An 18,322-nucleotide genomic window follows, 5' to 3' on the forward strand; every position below is an offset into this window, starting at 1 on the left:
TCATTCGTAAAGAAATTCTTAGTTTTATATTTATGAAATTTTCGTTGTAGATCATTTTTAAAACGTGTTTCGCACACATTTCTATAACATGATTTGCACACTTTTCTGAGTTGAAATATGTAGTAAAAAATGTGCTTTTGTGTAAAATTCTCCTATAAAAAAAAGGCATTTTTTTTCAATTTATTTGAGGAAATATAATGTTTATGAACAGTCAGAGAATGACTTTGATGTAATTTTATGTTTGTTCATTACGGTTTTCCCCATAAAAGACACACATATTTTTTCTTTATGCTTATTAACTTTATGTATGTAAAACTTATTTTACATACATAAAGATAGCATTGAGTGGTGTTCACTCACTGGTCGGTCAACCCTAAATTACTAATATTTTCCGAGCATCGAAATATCACAAATTGATAAAATTAATATTTTTAAAGCGCGATATTGAAAAATTATTGCATACGCCAGTGACTTCTTTGGTGACTGCTACAGTGAAAAGGAGACTTTTTCCGGCCCTGAAACTCTTGCATGTTATCTTCATTTTGTGCTTTAATAACGCTGATTTTATTTTTATTTTTTCGCACGAAGTTAAGCATTTTATTTATTATCAGAACATCTTCAATATGCAGTTATACATCATGTGTACACCTTTGACGTTTGTCCGCAGTGCTGTTAACAAAGTCTACTTTTGCTAAAAAGTTACATTTTCTTTTACCAAGCTTCTAAATATATGAAAATATTCAATTAGTTATAAGCTTGTTTCCTTCTTCCGGGTTTACGTATCCTTCTGCTAACCACATGCAGACTAGTTTTAAGCACCCGCGAATCTTTCGTAAATGTGGTTTATTTTTAAACTTTGCTTAGAAAGCTTTTCTCGTTGTATTATGTAACAACTGGAGCAAAAAATTCATCATAAACCAATGCAAATTTTTGGGGGGAAATGTTCATGTCTAGGAAGTCTTTGTTTAGCTTAAATTAAAAGTGAAACTATTTATGTATTTTTTTTTTTTTTTCAAATGGATGGGGTTTACATCGAAAACACTTTTTGGGAACGGTGTAAAGTTATCTCCATTATTTAAATTTTGGCTGTTACACCTGTTTGCTTCCAGATCTTTCAATTCATCTTCCATAGTCGCTTTGATAACAGTAATTATTGTAAGATGGCGGGTGCAAGGAGTTCAACAAGAAGGCGGATAAATACAAACCTTTGACATCTTCACAATTAGCTTATATTGATGGGTTCAAGAATTTTAGTCATATGATTATTCATGTTGTAACGATTTCCTAATTTTGTACTAGATAATTTCTCCAAAGAAATATAACTCGTTTGATAACTAAAGTTTATTTTTTTACTTTACTTTATTTATTTATTTATTTGAATACCAGATATTTTTGAATTATAGATTTCTATGATAGTGATTTCGTTCTTTACTTTGGGCACTCCATTTGTCCTCGACAATTAACTTTATTTAAGACATGATCTTTTGATCTTTCTCAATCGCTTGTGATCCGGTTAAATGTATTGCCTGTGATATGGTTAAACAATTCTTCTTCGATTAGAAGTATCTCAACTTTAAATCTCTACTCTCAATCTCTTTACTGGCTGTAATTAAAATTTTTAAATATTGTGCTTTCTCAAATAAAGAAGCCACCTTTGTTTCATCAAATCTCATCTTTTTTGTTATTGAGTAGTTTTAATTACAGTTAGTTTACCATTTCCACCGCTTTTCGTTTAATTTATTTATTATTTGATGAATGCAGACCCTAGTCTCGTTATCTCTTATGTAACACATTTTAACCTAAGCAGTAAACATGTCATTTTACAAAGCATTTTAAGGTAAGAATATATATTTTCTTATATTTTCCTTTTTTATTTATATTTTTTTCTCTTTATTATTATTATTTTTTTACTTTTTTTTGTATTTTCATTCAGTTTTGAAATTTATTTAACTATCAATGAGAATACAAGCACATTTAGCCATTTGTGGTATTTATTTGCGAGAGTTATCGAGAGTTAATCGATGTTGTTACTTCGATACTAACCTATCGAAGTAGTGCACTCATGTTACACACGCGAAAGATCATATAGTGAAAGGCAGAACACAGTAAGTAAAAGTTTCGGTTTCAATTGCTAAAAAGTTTTTTTTTTTTTTTTTTTTTTTTTTTTTTTTTTTTTTAAGCCAAAGCCTAATAAGCAAGGTAAATCGAATTTAGTATAAGTAAAGCAGATGGCTTCAATGGTATTTCTTGATTTTTTAATTCTCCATATTTAGAGACAAATGTCTAACAGGTAGCTAATGACTGGTAAATTACGAATATTGTTCAGGTATCCAAAAGTTTTTTCAGAGTGAGGCATAAATTACAAAAAATGTTTTTGATAAAGTTTTTCAGTCAAGGATTACATTTCACTTCATTTCACCTCACAGTTCAACGTACCTATTACTTGAATGGTACTGGTTAGATGCCAATTTAAGGGTGGTCCAAACCTATATTGTGTTATTTATTTATTCATTCATTTTGAAAAGTTCTTTTCTCTCTTTTCGAATTTTTATGCTTCGTATTTGATTGCTCCATGTTCATTAAAGTTCTGGTTTCGTAAAAAAAAGAAAAAAAAAAAAGGCGATATTTTCAAAATTTATATTTGCACTAATTATCATACGAAACGAACAATAATAAATTCGAACACTCAAAATATCCCATAACACATGAGCAAAAAATATATCATCTATGCCGCAATAAATGTACGCAATTGTAATATTGAACAAAATATACTTTTAAAATTAAAAGTATTGAAAAAAAATTTAAAACAAAGTATAAAATGAAAAACATATTATAAATGAGTTCAATAAAACATCTTTGGTGGTTAAAAAAAAATATTTAGTTAGGTACCATTTAAAAGAATAATCACATCATAATTATAGTATATCAGTGTTTAAAGTTAAATAAACTTCCAAAAGTTCAGTAACCTCAGAAAAATATTTCAAACTATTTATTGTGAATAAGATTTTTAATATTTTCAAACTTAAATTTTGAAAGTTCTCAAATGTTTGGCTTTTGTCCCTCCTCAAATAGAGTCCTATATACGCTCCTGCTTTGTTAGTTATCCCTATTTAATGTGACAAATATCGCGGCATTGCATGGGAAAGGAATCGAGAATGCTTTAAACTGACATTTGATTTACAATGAATTGTCACCGAGAGTGTTCTGATCTATGATGGAAGTGAGTGCAAAGGAATTGAGGAACCACGATTCAAGATTGGTATAGAAATTCTCGTTTTCTTGCAAGGACATTTTTAGTAAACATGAGACCCTCTAACGCTGCATTAGCCATGTCTCTTGTACTGAAATAGGCTAAAATTTTACTCGCCTTAAAAACTGAAGCAATATGTCGACACCCAAAACAATACTGATTCTGTTTTTTGGCATTGAATCTATCATATTCCGAAGACGATGACTGTGTGAGATACATTGAAATCAAGCAAGCACATTAAAAAATTCAAATTTTTTTAATTTTTGTGAGAAAAAAATAAAATATTTTTTAAATGCTTACGTTAGGTATTTTTTACGTAACTCAATGAACAATTCAAGCAATAGGGCATTTTTCTACTCTTGCTTAAGTTGTGTGATAAGTTTACAGTATTTTGTGGTTTGTAGTTTTGCAAGTTGTATTGTTTTCATTTCTTTTTCTCCTCTCCGTTAACTGGACTGTTATATATTTTTAAAAATCAAAATTGAAATTTCAGCTCATTGGACCAAATGAAGTTTAATGTTTCTTCGACTGAAATATTTACAAAATTGCTATGCAGACACTTGCAGTTGTTGGGAAGTCAAAGATCTGATGAGGACAAGTGAATATGAGCCTTAACTGATTATTTTTAGGTGGAGGATGATTTTTCATTCACTCCAAACTTCCTTCGTGCCTCTTCTCTTTTCTTATGTTTTGACGGTACATAACAGTCTATAGATTTATGTCTAAGAACTATTGCGATAATTAAAACACACACACACTATATATATATATATATATATATATATATATATATATATATATATATATATATATATATATATATATATATATATATATATATATATATATATTATATATATATTAGTAGACACTCTAAAAATTGGAACATTCCGTGGTGTGTCGTGCGTCTGATATTTCTTACCGCCTGCAACGATTGTCTGAGCTAAGTGAATGTTATCTGTGTTTCGTTAAATGCATCTAGGGATAGTTACTCAACGCTAAACAAACTGCTTCGCTGTGTCATTCAAAATAAGAAAAGCTACCTCACCCCAACAAACAACTTCTTCCCTTTTCCTATCAACCGCAGTGAAGGTAAACTTCAACTACTTTGGCTGACTACCAAAACCCGAAAAAAAGGAAAGGGGGGAGCGAAAGGAGACAAACGGAAAAAGAAAACTTTTCCGTCCACCCTTAAACTTCCTGGATCGGGATTCGAGCCGAGCTCGTCTAGCGATTCATAAATCCGATAAATGGGAGAGTTTTTATTCGCAGGGGTAGAGTGTTGGCATTGAGCGTGGCCTATAAGGAGGGCGTTCGGCGGTGCCTTTTGAAATGGCTGCGAACAGGGCGGAGCTTTGAGGGGATCCAGCTTGCGTGACGAAACAGGAACAGGGAACACTTTATGCGGTCGCTGATGAACTAGGAGCTGTGCAAACGACCGAGGTGTTTGCGGCTTACCGGGTGTAAAGATATGATACTTCGTGTTAAGTGATTTGGGTGCTCTTTGTTCGGGCTCGAAAAGTAGCGCGGTAAACTATTTATTTATTACGATACTTGTGAAGCCTCTGCTTGCAAGAAGACGGGCGACAAAAGGATTGCCAGTAGTATAGGGTTGCGCAATCTTCTGGGTGTCTTTTCACCCGCATTCAAACGTTTCTACCCCCCAAAAATGCAGCATTGAAGTCGAACATAGTCATTTGGAGTGCCTTTGAGCATTTAATTTTGCGTCACTTCAAATGTTTTGATATATTTGACTTAGGAAAAAAACTAGATGACCAGTGCCACACTCTCCTGGTGAGGTTATAAAATAAGTTTTCCGCTATTCATTTTAGAAAACCAAGTTGGGGAAAAATTGTACGTAACTCATTGCATTATTCAATAATTCTGAAGTAGATGCTTTTGAAACTGCTTTTGAAGACGTTTACTACTTTTATTAAAAGTACTTTTATTAAAAAACTTCATTTTGTCCCATTTCTGGCGTAGCTCAAATCCACCCTAAAATGCCAGGATAGCATTAAAACAGGATAATAATCCATTTTAAATTGATTTAGTGATAACTATTTTTTAATTTTGAATGCCTATACCATATTTTAGGCGTTTTTCTTTTGTTTTATACCGCCAAGTACAATAAAACTATTACAATATGAGGCAGCTTAAAATAGAGATATTGAGGATTAGAGGTAACATTAGTGACTGAAATTAAATTTTGGTAATTTCCTCCATTTTACTCTTAACTACTTTGAGGTTAATTAAGACATTACAATACTTAAATTTTGTTAATATTCTCGATTCCACGCAAACCCTTTAAAAATAGTACCTGTATCAAGACTGAAATTACTTATTTGGATTTTTATGTTAAAAAATAACCGTTAAGACAGCGATTTCATATTTTATTAAATCATAAAGATCGGTCACGCCCCTTAAGAAACTGTTATAGCAGGCTGACTTTCATTGCTTTGAAACAGGATTGCCAGTCGAAAGCATTCGCAATTGGAATATTTGGATCACAAGAAAAAATATTTCATATAAAATTAAGATAATACATCATCCGAAATAGCAAATAAAATTCAGCATTCATCCCATTTAGATGCTTATTTAATAGGAAGGGAAAAAACAATCTTTCCGGGAGGTAAATAATTTACTGTACTCAAATTACTACTTTCTAGTAAAATAAGAAATAACAACGTTGAAGATTTTGTTGGATCTCTTTTCATTCATATGCTCATTTCTATTGCATTGAAAAGGGCGTCTTTTGTAACGCCAAAACACGTGCCTGCAGTAATCTGCAATTTGTGCTATTCGACGTTGTTATTTTTTATTTTATTTTTCACGCACAGAGGTATTTATTTAACTTCACAACTCTCTACGTTTCCACGGATCCCCCCCCCGCCCCCCCCCCAAAAAAAAATTTAAAAAATTAAAAAAAAAATAAATAGATAAATAAATAAAAAATAAAATAAACCCTGAGAAAATCTCAAGTTGTTTGGAACATTTCTTAAGGTTCTTGTTTTTTGAGAAAGTCTGGAGGAAAAAATGCTTTTTTTTTTCTTTTCACATTACACTGGAAAAACCTACGCTTGTTTAAAAGCTGTTTTAAATAGCTAGAGATTTTTTAAGATTGCACTTTTGCAGATTTTTTTGAGAAAATACGTTTTTAAGGGAATCTAGGGTTTTCTTAGAATGTAGGCTTGCCTTTCAACTATCTTCAGATTTTCTTGAGTATATTTTATAGAAGATCTAGATTTTATTTTCTGGATCGTCAGAACATATGCCTGCATGGTACACATTCCAAGCAATTTAAATATTCTCCAAGTTGCACATTTGAAGCATAAATTTCAAAATCAATATCCCTATGATGGGTCATTCTTCAAAAAATAACTTTTCTGTCACACGTCCTTTACAGTAAAAACGTTAAGGAACAATTCACTTAACAATGATTTTTAATTTCATCAAAAATATCTGTTTTAACCTATCAACAATTTTTTAACAATAATTTTCATTATAGTATATTTTTGGTTCACAACATGTGAATTCTCGACTTCGTGGCATGTCACACACGTGTGACTGTTTATGTTGCTTAATAACTTGCTTAGTTAAAAGTATATACTTATTTATTTATTATTTCTTTTACAAGTGTCTCAAATACTAATTGTTTAAGTATATTTGATTTTTTTAATTTTGTGTTTTGGTTCGTTTTAGTAGGACAAGGAGTCATGTCACACAATAAATTCTCACCTCTGTTACCGAAACACAAAATGCCATTCCTCATTAACACGTGGCAGTAATGACATCAAATTTTATTTTCCATAATACAAAGGAGCCCCCTTGTTTATTTTGAGATACAGTTAAAGTTGTGAGATTTTTATAGAAAAACAAGAAGATAGATTTTTCTTTAAAAACGTAGTGTGGTTATTCTAACTTCTCACCTCCGTGAACTTGAATTTCAGGGATGTATATTAATGTAAAAAAAAGTGTATGCTTAACATGTACAGATTTTAGCAACGAAGAAAAAGTTTTCAACTGAAAAATGTATATAGTAGGCCTATATTAACGGAAAATTCCTCACCTCCGTGACAGACCTTATCAGTGTCATTATTTCTGAGGTGAAAATAAATGATGGAGGGGAAACACATCAATAAAAGGCATTCTACCAAAGTTTTAAAGTACTAGTATATCCTGAAATTTACTAAATAACATTTTTAACATACATTTAAAACTACTAATTAAGCCGCACTTTAATTAATAGAGCTTAATATTATGTTCCCTTTAATCATTAAAATAGCTGATTGTTTGCACAATTAACAAAATTTCTATTTTCATATTAAATTGGTCTCGATTTTTAAGTATTAAAATCTTTTTTCTTCTTTTAATTTTCGTGAACAAGGCATTTTTTTTAATTTTTTTTATTCATAAGTGAAATAATTGGACCTTAGCTGAGCCACTGTTTATGGTTAATTCTAGTAGGTAACACTTTCATGTAAGAATAAAAATAAAAAAAAGAAAACAAAGGTTTCGAAATTGAAAAATATTTGCGTTCAAAAGTTACGTTTTCTGGAGAATGACCCTTATACTCCAACAACATTTATATTGTTGAAAATCTTGTCAAGTGTATTTCTTAAGTTAATTCAGGTAAGTAACGATTGATACATATTTATTACAATAGCTACAATACAGCAAAATTTTTGTTGCTGAGTAATCAAAATCCTTTTCTATTCGGTGAACGTGAAAAAAATTATATTTTAACCACAATCCTGTAAATTGATGACAAGGGTCCTATTCTTCTTTGCAAGTGGTAATTTTTTCCTTACATTTGAAAAAGCTTATCATCAAAAGCAATCAGCGTTAACTACGATGTTTCAGTCATAAATTGTTGGAAGTCTTGTTTCATTTTCTAATATTTATACACAATTTGCAATTTTTTACATGCATAAATGAACTTTTTTTCGTACGCTTACCAATTAGATACAAGTGGAAATTTATTTAAAAACTAAGAGTATTGATTTCATTTGTATTGTTTTGCTTTGCTCTTCTACATTATGTTATGAAATGATCAGCATTTGAATTTATATTTGAATAACATACATATTAATCAGAAATCAAAGAAAGTGACTGAAAAATAAATATCGGGGTGAGTAGTGGGATCATCGGGGTATGAAATGAAGCGGATTTTTAGCATTTTTTAACAGTCCGTTGGGATGTTGACGCCCACGCTCTTAGCTCAATATTTCTGTGGTTGCTGGTTTTTTTTTTCCAAAATGACATTTTTTCCTTTTTTTTCAAAACGAATACTTCATGTTCTGATTACGTTCTTCAAAATTTTATATTGATTTTAATCTTTTAATCACAAGCTTTTTTTTTTTTTTTTTTTTGTCATTTTTTAACACTCTTACATTGTTTTCAATTTTTCACCTGAAAAAAATAAATTTATATCGTCAAGTAAAATTTAGTTTCAAAATTTTGAAATTCTCATTAGAAATAAGTTTTAATAAACTAAAAGTTCTGACCCAATTAGTTACTTTCTGCTTTGTTCATCTGCATCAAGGTATTACAATAAAAAACATTCTTCATTTTCTACTTAAGTAATTAATTGTTACAAAAAGGAAAAAAAAAAGAAACCAAATGCCTTTCAGAAAACTTTGGAACAGAGGAAGAAAATAAATATATTTGGTATTAAGAGTCAAAATAAAAATAATAAACTCGAGCACACACACACAGAGAAATAATAAATGTCAAAAATTGCTCTTTTACAGAATTTATTTCAAACAGAAATATAAATCATGTCCTCGAGTAATATATATATATATATATATATATATATATATATATATATATATATATATATATATATATATATATATATATATATATATATATATATATATATATATATATATATATATATATATATATATATTAGGGTGGTCCTTATTTTTGAAGTTGCAAATATTTTCCGCGACGCCCCCTCAATTTGTTCCATCATACAAATAAATGATCCTTGAAAAACTTTAAGTAATCCATGAATATTTACACGCGCACCTAGGACCCCCTTCTTTGTGTTTCGAAGAAAAAATTGCGGATTTTCTCATTTTTATTTAAAAATATTCTAACGTTTCATATCTAAAGTAATTTTGAACCTCAATAGGTGCTGCTACTTCCAGCCTGACCATTCTCTCACTTTCATTCTGAAAAATTTTACATGTTACAGAGAGTACATGTGCACCAATGGTCTTGGGTCAAGCGTACCGCTTTTCTGCGCTTGTTCCAACAAAGCGGTAGGGGAACGTTTCCTCCCACCAAGATGGACACAAGGGATTCTATAGGCCACTAATGAAAGATCTTTGACAACAACAAATTGCCTCCTCCAGGCTTTGGGGGTGTTGATTTACAAAATTCCCTGTGTATGTAATAGGTGTGGCAAATAGAGTCGCAATGTTTCAATGCTATAAATAGAAATAATTACAATTATATTTTAATTCGCTGTTCTTTAGTTATAAACATACCTAAATGCTTATGCAATTTTTAATTTTTAAAATATAATTTCGAAAAAACATCGATTACTCCTAACATAAAAATATACTGTATTTTACATAGCTAAAATATAAATTTAAAAAAAAAAATCCAGATCAGAACAATGTAGAAATCTATAAATTAATTTTCTTCTATTTTAGAACATAATCCTTTATTATCATCAAATTCTTGCGATTCACAAGATTTAGAAACCGAAATGGGTATCTATGTATCCTAACCTGTTGAACTTCTGTTTTCTACAGCTGGTCTACCACAATGCAAAAAAGCTTGCCAACTATTGATATCATCTCGCCTTTCATCAGTTACACAAATGCCATATTAGGGATAAAGATGTTGTTCATTTATTTACAGCCTATGTAGATGCAGTAAATTTAAATCCAAATGACCTAGTGATCAAACGTACATTCCTTAAGAGAGCAAGAGAAAATCTTCGAGAGGTAAAATTAAATTTCATGAATTTAAATTTAGATTTTGTAGTTATTGACTGGGATACAAAGCTACATCCAGATGTAACTGGAAAAAGAACGCCGACAGGATAACCGTGATAGCTTCAGTCCTAATATTGAACAGCTACTCGGAATTCCTTAGATATTTCTTCAGTTGTATATGATATCTTAGATGATAGTTCTTTATTGCTAACTGCTCTAGCTGTAGTGTTTGATACAACGACTTGCAATACCAACCGTCTAAATTGTGCATGCAATTTTTTAGAGTTGCCATCCTCATGCACTTGAAATCGTCCTGCAGAGTGTGTCCTTAAAAAAGTTCTTGCCTTTCTTAGTTCCAGATCAGATATTCAATTATTTAAGCGCTTCAAAACTTCGTGGAAAGATCTCCATCATTCAGAACTTATAACATTTCAATCAAGTACACATACCACTTAAATTCTAAAAGACGAAGTTTATGACATATTATTGTTCGTAAAAAGCGGAATTGAGAAAGATTACAGAGAATTCTCGTAACTTGTAATAATATTTCCTGGTGAATTTCCTCGTACAGGGATATGTTTTCGGCAACCTGGAGCTTATCCCTGAGTCACATGGGTGGCAAAAGGAATTTTTGTTTGAAAATTTTTATATTTAGGAGACAATTCAAATTGACCTTACATAAAAAGAAGCCCTTCAATGCTGTTTTACAAAACTCTTTTACAATTAAATGCTATATGAAGATATGGTTTTTCGCAGCAACCCAATCGAGGCTCCTTTGAATAATAACATATGTCTGAAAAACTAGTAGCGTACAAAATGACGAGAAACATGCAGCGGAAGCAGTGATTGGAAAATTCATAAATCACTTATGGTATTTAGGGGATAAACTAGTAGCTTTGTCCGTATTGGATGAAGGGATTAACTTTGAGGATAGGAAAAGACTAGTCCAAGAAATGCTTGTGATAAGGAATACGTGTTTGATGACTGTTTAACAAATTTCAGATTACAGTAGATGATTTGAAGTACTTTCATAGTAAAGATCTTCCTCTTTATAGAATCAATTACGTGTCAATAAAACTGTTTGATGAGTTACAAATACTAAAAGATTTTTTCCTATTTGATACTGATTCACTCAAAATGAAGGAAGCTATTTAAAGGGAAGAGAGATCGTTAAAATACTGAAAACTGTGAATGAGTCAATTGAAAGAGGAGCACAATTAATCGAAGAATTTCACAACTAATTTACCAAATATGAGTTACAAAAACAATTGATTTTACAGACCGTCCAAGACTATCGGGAAAAAAATACACACTATCGAGATACATTGAGAAAAGCGTACACTGTTAAAAATTTTCCGGAAAATTTACGGTAATTGTTACTGGCATCCATGTTGCCAGTAACTATTACCGTAAAAATAAAATGTTACTGTAAAATTTTACGGTTTCCTCGGTAGGCCACAACAACCAGTTGGCGCTGGGATCGCTTATTTCTCCGGTATAAATTACCGTAAATATCAGCGATGCGTTAGCGATGCAATTTTACAGTAACAATAACCAGAAAATCTTCCTGAATTTTTAACAGTGTACGATTAAGGAATGTTTCGAAAGCATTATTTTATTCTTATTCAACGTAAAATCTTTAGATGATAAAAAGTAATTAAAAAGATTAATACCTCACTGTAAAAATATTTTGCAAACCTAGGAGAAACGATGTACTGGGTCTGAAATAAAAACTCGAAGATTTGTGGGAAAATTATCAAAAGTGTTAAAGTTCAACGGTCTAGGGGCACGTGTTATTATTGACTGATCCAGTTCAAATTTTGCACACGTAACTTTTTATTATAGTGTCACAAAACTAGGGCGCGTCACTTGTTAAATTCCGGAAAAAAAAAAAAAATCCCATATAAATAAGGACCACCCTAATATATATATATATATATATATATATATATATATATATATATATATATATATATATATATATATATATATATATATATATATATATATATATATGTTTTATAATAGTTTAATAGTTGTAAAATAACATCAATTAATGTTTTTAGGGAGATAAAATGAAATTGAACAACTCAGTGAAATATTATATTTTAGTTTATTTTTCACGTGATTACTATCTCTAGTCGAAATGTCACACATTGCGTGAATTAGCTCCGTATTATTCTGAGATTGTATTCTCCTCTTTACTAAAAATGTATCGAAAACATAAAGTTCAATAAAATATTATAAATTTTACAATAAAAACTTTTAACACATGTATCTGAACACACATACCAATCTTTCTTCCTATTTTCAGACTTAGAGATCATCTATTTATTAATATACAACTATCATAAGCTATTAACTATTTCATTTATTGAGAACTTTTGAAGAGCTTCATAGAAAAAAGTACTTCTTATTTTATAAAATTTCGGAATGCAAATCGATTTTCATTAAGTGAATACAAAACTGACTATAACTAATTAATTAGATTCAAACGCAAGGAACATTATAATTTCTATTCTCTAAGGCAAGCACATTGATTACGCAACTGGAATGTACAGAAAAATCACATGAAAATGAATTTTGGAAATTGGTTCAAAAAAAAAAAATAAGATCGCAAAAAAAAAATATATTGAGTTATTTTGCTCATTTGTCAGTCTCAATCATTTGTCTTATCCCACGGAATGATTGTCTGGATTGGTAAAAATCTTGTTTATTTTTTGATGCAAGATAAATTGTTGCACATAAGCACGTTTTCATTTGTTTCCAGTTCTGGCTCAAAAGATTTAATAATTTAATTATTTTCTCAGTTCAACGTAAAAAGTGGCATTGAACATTTATAAACGTTTAATTAAGTGAGGAAATCTTTTCTGAGAAAATAATTATAGTTTTAAACCGCAGCCATGCTCAAGCTGAAAATTTTACATCAATTCCTATTTTAAAAATGTATTGCAATAGTATTAAGAACAATATAAATCTCTTGTCAAAACTTATTTTATTCGTCGGACTAATGATAAATCGTTCATAGTTTAATGTTTCCTATAAATTAAAAGATAATTAGTTTCAGATATCAAGCTGAAAGGAGCAACAGGTACTAGGAAAATAACATCCCTAACCATACCCCCGATTATATGATGATCGTACTTGACAGGCGAATTACTTAGTAACTTGCCGCAGGTGGACTGGATTTTGTTGAAACACTATAAGTCCAGTTGGAGTTAGTATCTTTAAAGTTACGAGAGTCAGGTTTTACTAATGTAAAAAAAAATCAGAAATCTGCAAAATTAATTTAATATCCGTTTCCCAGTCCTTCTAAATCCAGTTTAGCTTCTCTGTTACATGGGATTGATGATAAGTCGTTCATAGTGCATTCTATTAAACTGAAGATGAGACACACGAATTTTAAATTTCAAGTAGAAAGGAGTAGGAGCATCAGACTCCGGGCAAAAAATCCCCCCTACACTCTCATGATGCAGGAAGTGGACCAACTATCTCTCATACACTTATGTGATGAGCATATTTGACTGGCGATTTATTACGTTATCAGGTAAGTCAACAGACTTATTTCTGAAGGTTTTCTGAAGTAAAAGAAACGTCAGAAATCAGCTAAATTAATGTAATATTCAAGTTCCCCTAAGTCCAGTTTTACTTCGGTGTTACAAATAAATTTACAGAAAGAACTTCAGTAAACATAACACGGAAGTTGGGCGTGTAGATTTCCCTAATCCTGTTCCCAAGGCGGCGAATTGCAGTCACTGGAACCATAATCGTCTCTTTGAAAGTTCCTCAGGCCTTCTGTCAAGTCGACATATGTCAGAAGAGACTTTAGTTACCGGCTCTCCAGTCGAATTGTAACTGTTAATGTCGAGCCGCCGAATTTCCGCGAAATGCCGTTGTCTTCGGCTAACGGCGAAGCTCCTTTGCGGCTTATAATTAGAAACTCCGGAAAGGCAACTAGTTTCAAGAAAAGGGTTGAAGATCGAGAACAGTAAATTATGTTAATTGGAAAATGAAGCACCATCAGCGACTTACGAAGAGGAAGGAGCTGCATTCGGCGCACTTTCAACAACTGTTAATAGATTTTTTTATAACAGAATATCGGAAACTCGATAGGAGAACGAAGAAAAAAAGGTTATTTTTATTGTTAAAGGAGTGAAACGTGTAAGTTAAAAAATATGTCGGTGCTTATAATTATGTTATTTTATGAGTTGGGAGCATTCATCTTCTGGATAAAAAGCGGACTTCGTAGAAAGTCGACTTTCTCTATTTTTCGATTGTTTAAAAAGAGGTGTTTCGGGATTGTGAAATACCTAGGAGCAAAGAGGTGTAAGTAGTGCAAAAACTGAAAATTTGGAGGTAACTAACACAAATAGTAGAACAAATTCATCTGTTTTGGGGTAAGAGATGGTACTAGTCGCTCTGGTAGGCGCTGCTATGCAGCAGGATTTCGAAAAACTTTTCTGTGAAAGCCTACCCTGTGGTTTAACTCTCTCTTTTTATACGTTTTACACCAAACTTTCAAAAGTTCACTTTCTTTTTTTTTTCCTCACTGTCAAAAATTGTCATTAGCTTATGCATCATCTTTATAAAATAAACAGTTCTTATCACAACTAATTTCGCTTCTGCGCATTTTTGTTAGTGTTTCTCCATTTTTTTCAACAGCAAGATAAACACACTAGTAGCTGCCAATGCTTCAGTAGTGGGCATTTCAAAGTTTATATTTGAAAAAGTAGCATTCTAGTTTTCTCAATGGATTCAAAAGTGCAACAAACGTGCAGAGGGTATTACCAAGGTCTCCTGCACGTTTGAATTCATTGGGAAAATTGGAATCCTATTTTTTTCAAATATGAACCTTGAAGTTGCTACTATTGAAGCACTCGGAAGTACTGGCCACTACTGGTGTGTTTTTCTAATACATTAATTTATTTTATCTATGGATTAAATATCTTCAAGGTCTCAAGAACGCTATATTTCATAAATTTGACTATGTGTGATTTCATGAAATACAAGCAAAATAAGGTAATTAATTTCACGGAAAACGATTCTGTAGGGGCACATTCAAACTGTGTGCTTTAAATATTCAAGCTGAAGTGAGTCAGATTTTGACATGGTTATATTAAACCTAAACTAAAGAAACTAATGTACTTGATTTTTGAAAATAGGATGCTCTAAGGCAAACTCACCAGACTGCATAAATTTTCAAAACGCTCAAGTTCCTGCTATACAGTTTGAATAAGACAAATCATTTCTCTAAAATGTGACTAAATATTATCGCTGAGTTTTAATGGTAGTGAAAAGTTTCATTTCCATTTTTTAAAGCTGTACTCTTGTTTGTGAACACTTAAGTTATGTATGTTTATTTACTTTTGCAGAGGGCGGATGCTACGGAGAAGTAAATCAACTTGGAGGTGTCTTTGTTAACGGAAGGCCGCTCCCAAATGCTATTCGTCTCCGGATCGTAGAGCTGGCTCAGTTAGGAGTACGTCCATGTGATATTTCAAGACAATTAAGAGTGTCACACGGCTGTGTGTCAAAAATCCTTGCCCGTTATCACGAAACTGGATCCATTTTACCCGGTGCTATTGGTGGCTCTAAACCACGTGTCACGACACCGAAAGTAGTGTCTTACATTCGAGAGCTAAAGCAAAAAGATCCAGGCATTTTCGCCTGGGAAATTCGAAATAAACTGATTGACGATGGAGTTTGTGACAGTTGCAACGTACCATCTGTAAGTAGCATCAGCAGAATTTTACGACACAAAATCGGAGTAAGCACAACCTATGGAGGTTTGGACAAAGAAACTGCTCGCCACCTTTATGGAGCAATATATCCCTATCCTTGCAATGGAAGTCAAGCTCAGCAACCTTCTCCAGCGCATTCTTCGAACATTCCGCTCTCAATAGCAACAAAAGTGAACGTCTCTTCTCCAAGCCCTTTGACTCCAAGAGCTTGGCCTTCCGCTCATTCAGTTTCCAACTTATTAGGGCATTCTATGGGATTCCAACCTTCACCACCCATGGGAGTTCCTGCAGGAGGTCAGTTTGCTCAATTTCCAACAGCAGATGCTGCTGCCGCCGTAGTTGCACAAGCTGCTCAAAATTACAACTACTATATGTACCATTTACATGGACACCACCATCATCAAAATACAGCTGTTCCAGGATTTGTTCCCTCAGTTCCTCAACCAGCCCAAAATTTATCTCTTGCTACAACAACAGGCCCGCTTTGATACTTCATCGAATACGAAAGCCCAAAAGTAACTTTGTTTAATGTTTCAGTAAAATTATTTAATGAACTGCAATATGGAAGGGATAAATAATCATATGTTTTATGTAGTTGAGTGATTAACTGAAAATGAAAATATCTAGCACATTGTTTTATCACACTTTTGAACCTAAGTAACTATTAATTAAAATCGGTAATTTTCCCTATGATGTAATTCTAACTAATTGTTGCAATAGGAAAATTGTGTTACAAACAGCTATTAATTTATATTTATGAGCGAATCCGTACGAAACATAAAAAAAAGCATACAATGCAACATTATAAGATTGTTTTAAGTTCACTTCAGAAATTGATTGATAGAAGTAACTTCTAAATTGAGCATACAGTTTATTTACTTTTCTTCTTCATTACATATTCGGTCTCTTTTCCTCGAAAATCATGCAATACATCTAAAAATATAGTAGTTGAAAAGTGGATCACATCATTTTTTTATGGAAAAAAATGAATAAAAAAGAAAGTGAGAGAAAGAGATGCAAATTCTATTGTAGGGAAAAAAAACGACAATTTCAATATTGCTAACTTAACGGTTCGATATTTAAGATCGATATTTTTTTATATTAATAATAATTTGTGTTGAGGGTAAGTAGGTAAGTATGCTGAAATAAATTTTCAGTCTTTAGCTCACTAGTGTTTCTCACAGAATATCACTTCCGTCGTTTGCAACGACGCCTTGAAGGAAAAATTAAACTATTAACTACTAAAATATACGGAATCTATGATACTATTCAACCCCAGCTCGCTATTAATAAGTGTCGTCACATAGGTACTTTTGGTGTTGTTTCTGGCAAAAAAAATTATTTATCAATGCAATTATTTCCTTGAATTTGAGTCACTTTTCACGAGATTCGTGAAAAACATGATCTGTAACATTCAACTTGCATCATTACCATTAAATTTAAAAGTTGCAGCTTTTAGCAATAAAAGACAAAATACTTCGTTTTTCTTGTTGTCGTCAGCCTGAAAACGTCTCACATTACTTTGTAGAGAGATAGTGAAACGAAAACATTGTTTCCTCACTTAAAATTAAGGTGTTCTATTTTGAAACTTGTCGCATTTTGGGAAATTAGAGCTTGCTCAACGAGTATATATTTGCATTTTACTCTCGGAATTTCGAATTTTGGTTTGTAATTTTATTATATTTGAATATAAGGAGCCATTATTTATCATTATGTAAAGTATCAAATTTCTAACCCCCCTTTTTTTTAAAGTAGTGATTATTACGTGCTGCGAGTGTGGCATGCAGTCACACCTGCAACACGTACATCTTTTTAAGTGCACATTTTATTTTTCGAAAGTTGATACAGTGGACGCCGGTTAATTGAATCAGTGGTTAATTGAATCAAATTGTCAGAAACAGCAGAATACATCTTCATTGAATTCGTCGCTTAATTGAATAGAAACTTTTTAGAAGAAACATGATTCATATAAGCGGCGGTCACTTATAGTCAAATATATGAAAATTAAAAATCAAAGTTTAACATTCCAAAAATAAAGTGCAAATAGATACGCAAAATAGTCGCACTCGAACAAACGGGTTAAGTAAGATATATCTATTATTTAGTAAGTTGTAACTTTCAGTTTTAGATATTTTCTTCGCGTGTCAACCAATCAAATTTCTTTAACTGTTATTTACATCATTAAACAATGACAATGTTTTAAAAAAGATAATACATACACAAAACGTCCCTCATTAAAATCTAAGTATGACTTAACACGTTTTATATCTATAATCGTTATTTAAATATATATATATATATATATATATATATATATATATATATATATATATATATATATATATATAATCGCAGTATCGAAATAGAATTCCAAT

At 31.5% G+C, this 18,322-nt stretch overlaps 1 protein-coding gene across 1 annotated transcript in view; it reads left to right on the forward strand.

The window, feature by feature from the left end:
* Positions 1 to 16,435, forward strand: part of LOC129218861 (paired box protein Pax-1-like) — a 55,265-nt gene extending 38,830 nt beyond the window's left edge. The window contains exon 2 of the mRNA XM_054853182.1: positions 15,579 to 16,435. Coding sequence (XP_054709157.1) covers positions 15,579 to 16,435 — 857 coding nt within the window. The remainder of the gene's footprint in view (positions 1 to 15,578) is intronic.
* The last annotated feature ends 1,887 nt before the right edge of the window (positions 16,436 to 18,322 follow it).

Source organism: Uloborus diversus, chromosome 3 (genome assembly GCF_026930045.1).
Source record: "Uloborus diversus isolate 005 chromosome 3, Udiv.v.3.1, whole genome shotgun sequence".
NCBI classification, from domain to species: domain Eukaryota; kingdom Metazoa; phylum Arthropoda; class Arachnida; order Araneae; family Uloboridae; genus Uloborus; species Uloborus diversus.